The 1,103-nt window shown below is 49.4% G+C and overlaps 1 protein-coding gene across 1 annotated transcript in view; it reads left to right on the top strand.

The window, feature by feature from the left end:
* Positions 1-1,103, top strand: part of ARX (aristaless related homeobox) — a 13,968-nt gene that overhangs the window by 8,509 nt on the left and 4,356 nt on the right. Inside the window, exon 4 of the mRNA XM_021719367.1 lies at positions 1-161. This exon is cut by the window's left edge and continues 144 nt beyond it. Coding sequence (XP_021575042.1) covers positions 1-161 — 161 coding nt within the window. The remainder of the gene's footprint in view (positions 162-1,103) is intronic.

Below are 1,103 nucleotides of genomic sequence, written 5' to 3' on the forward strand. Positions count from 1 at the left end.
TGGACCGCTGCTGCCGCTGCAGCCGCCGCCGCCTTTCCGAGCCTACCTCCGCCCCCGGGCTCGGCCAGCCTGCCGCCCAGCGGGGCGCCGCTGGGCCTGAGCACTTTCCTCGGAGCCGCCGTGTTCCGGCACCCGGCTTTCATCAGCCCAGCGTTTGGCAGGTAATGCTCGGTCTCCGCCTCGGAAGTCAGTCTCTGATACACACACACAGAGGCTGGGGTCAGGGAGGAGGCAGGAGAAATCGAGCCACACACACCTTTTCTTTGGCCCAACATCAGAGATTTGAGCCAAAGAAAATAGTCTCTAATTTTGCCTTTAAAAAAAAGTGGGTCTAGAAGGGATTGATTTGAGACTGAGCAGGAAAGGGGGCAGTGGCAATGACAACAACCGTGACAACTGGGAGTGTTCGAGCAAAGTGTGAAAGCAGCAACAGCGTCCTCCACAGGGGTGTGCGTGCAAACGCGTCAGGTGTAGGCTACAGAACAGGGATGACTCTCCAAGTTTCGCAAAAGTCCTTTCTCAGGCCCCAAAGCCTGGTACCCTGAGGAACACTGGTCCCCATGGGAGCCCTGGAGCCATGAGGCCCTCGGGGTGCACGGAATTCTTCCTTGTCACTCAAGGCAACCGACACCCCCATATCTACAAGCCTTGATCCCTACAGCGGAACAAGACAACGAAATAAAAAGAAACAGTTCTTCGTATATGATAACTCATTTTCTTTAAATGAACATCGAATGATGAAATAAAAATCTGTATAACCACGAAAAGAAACAAAGGAGGGATGTATTAGGTTAGAAAGTGCAGTGAAAATAAAACTGAGTGCAGTGCCAATTATCTCTCTTTGGGAGAACAAAGAAATAATAGAGTCATCTAACTGGGCAGCTACTTAACAAAAATCATCTTAGAGAAAATGAAAATTAAGAGCCCAGGTAGAATTAGTTTCATGTAACAAATCAACAAAGTTAACAGCGAGTGCACTGAAGTGTAGTTAGTGACTCGGTTTACCTAATGGAACCACGGCATGTGACGCCACCTCCAGGTAACACTTTATCATTTCTTTCGAAGAAAAAAATGTAAAGTCCTATGCCTCTGCCACCCTCGCC

This window comes from Carlito syrichta, unplaced genomic scaffold (assembly GCF_000164805.1).
Source record: "Carlito syrichta isolate Samal-C Ts95f unplaced genomic scaffold, Tarsius_syrichta-2.0.1 Scaffold115557, whole genome shotgun sequence".
NCBI classification, from domain to species: Eukaryota; Metazoa; Chordata; class Mammalia; order Primates; family Tarsiidae; genus Carlito; species Carlito syrichta.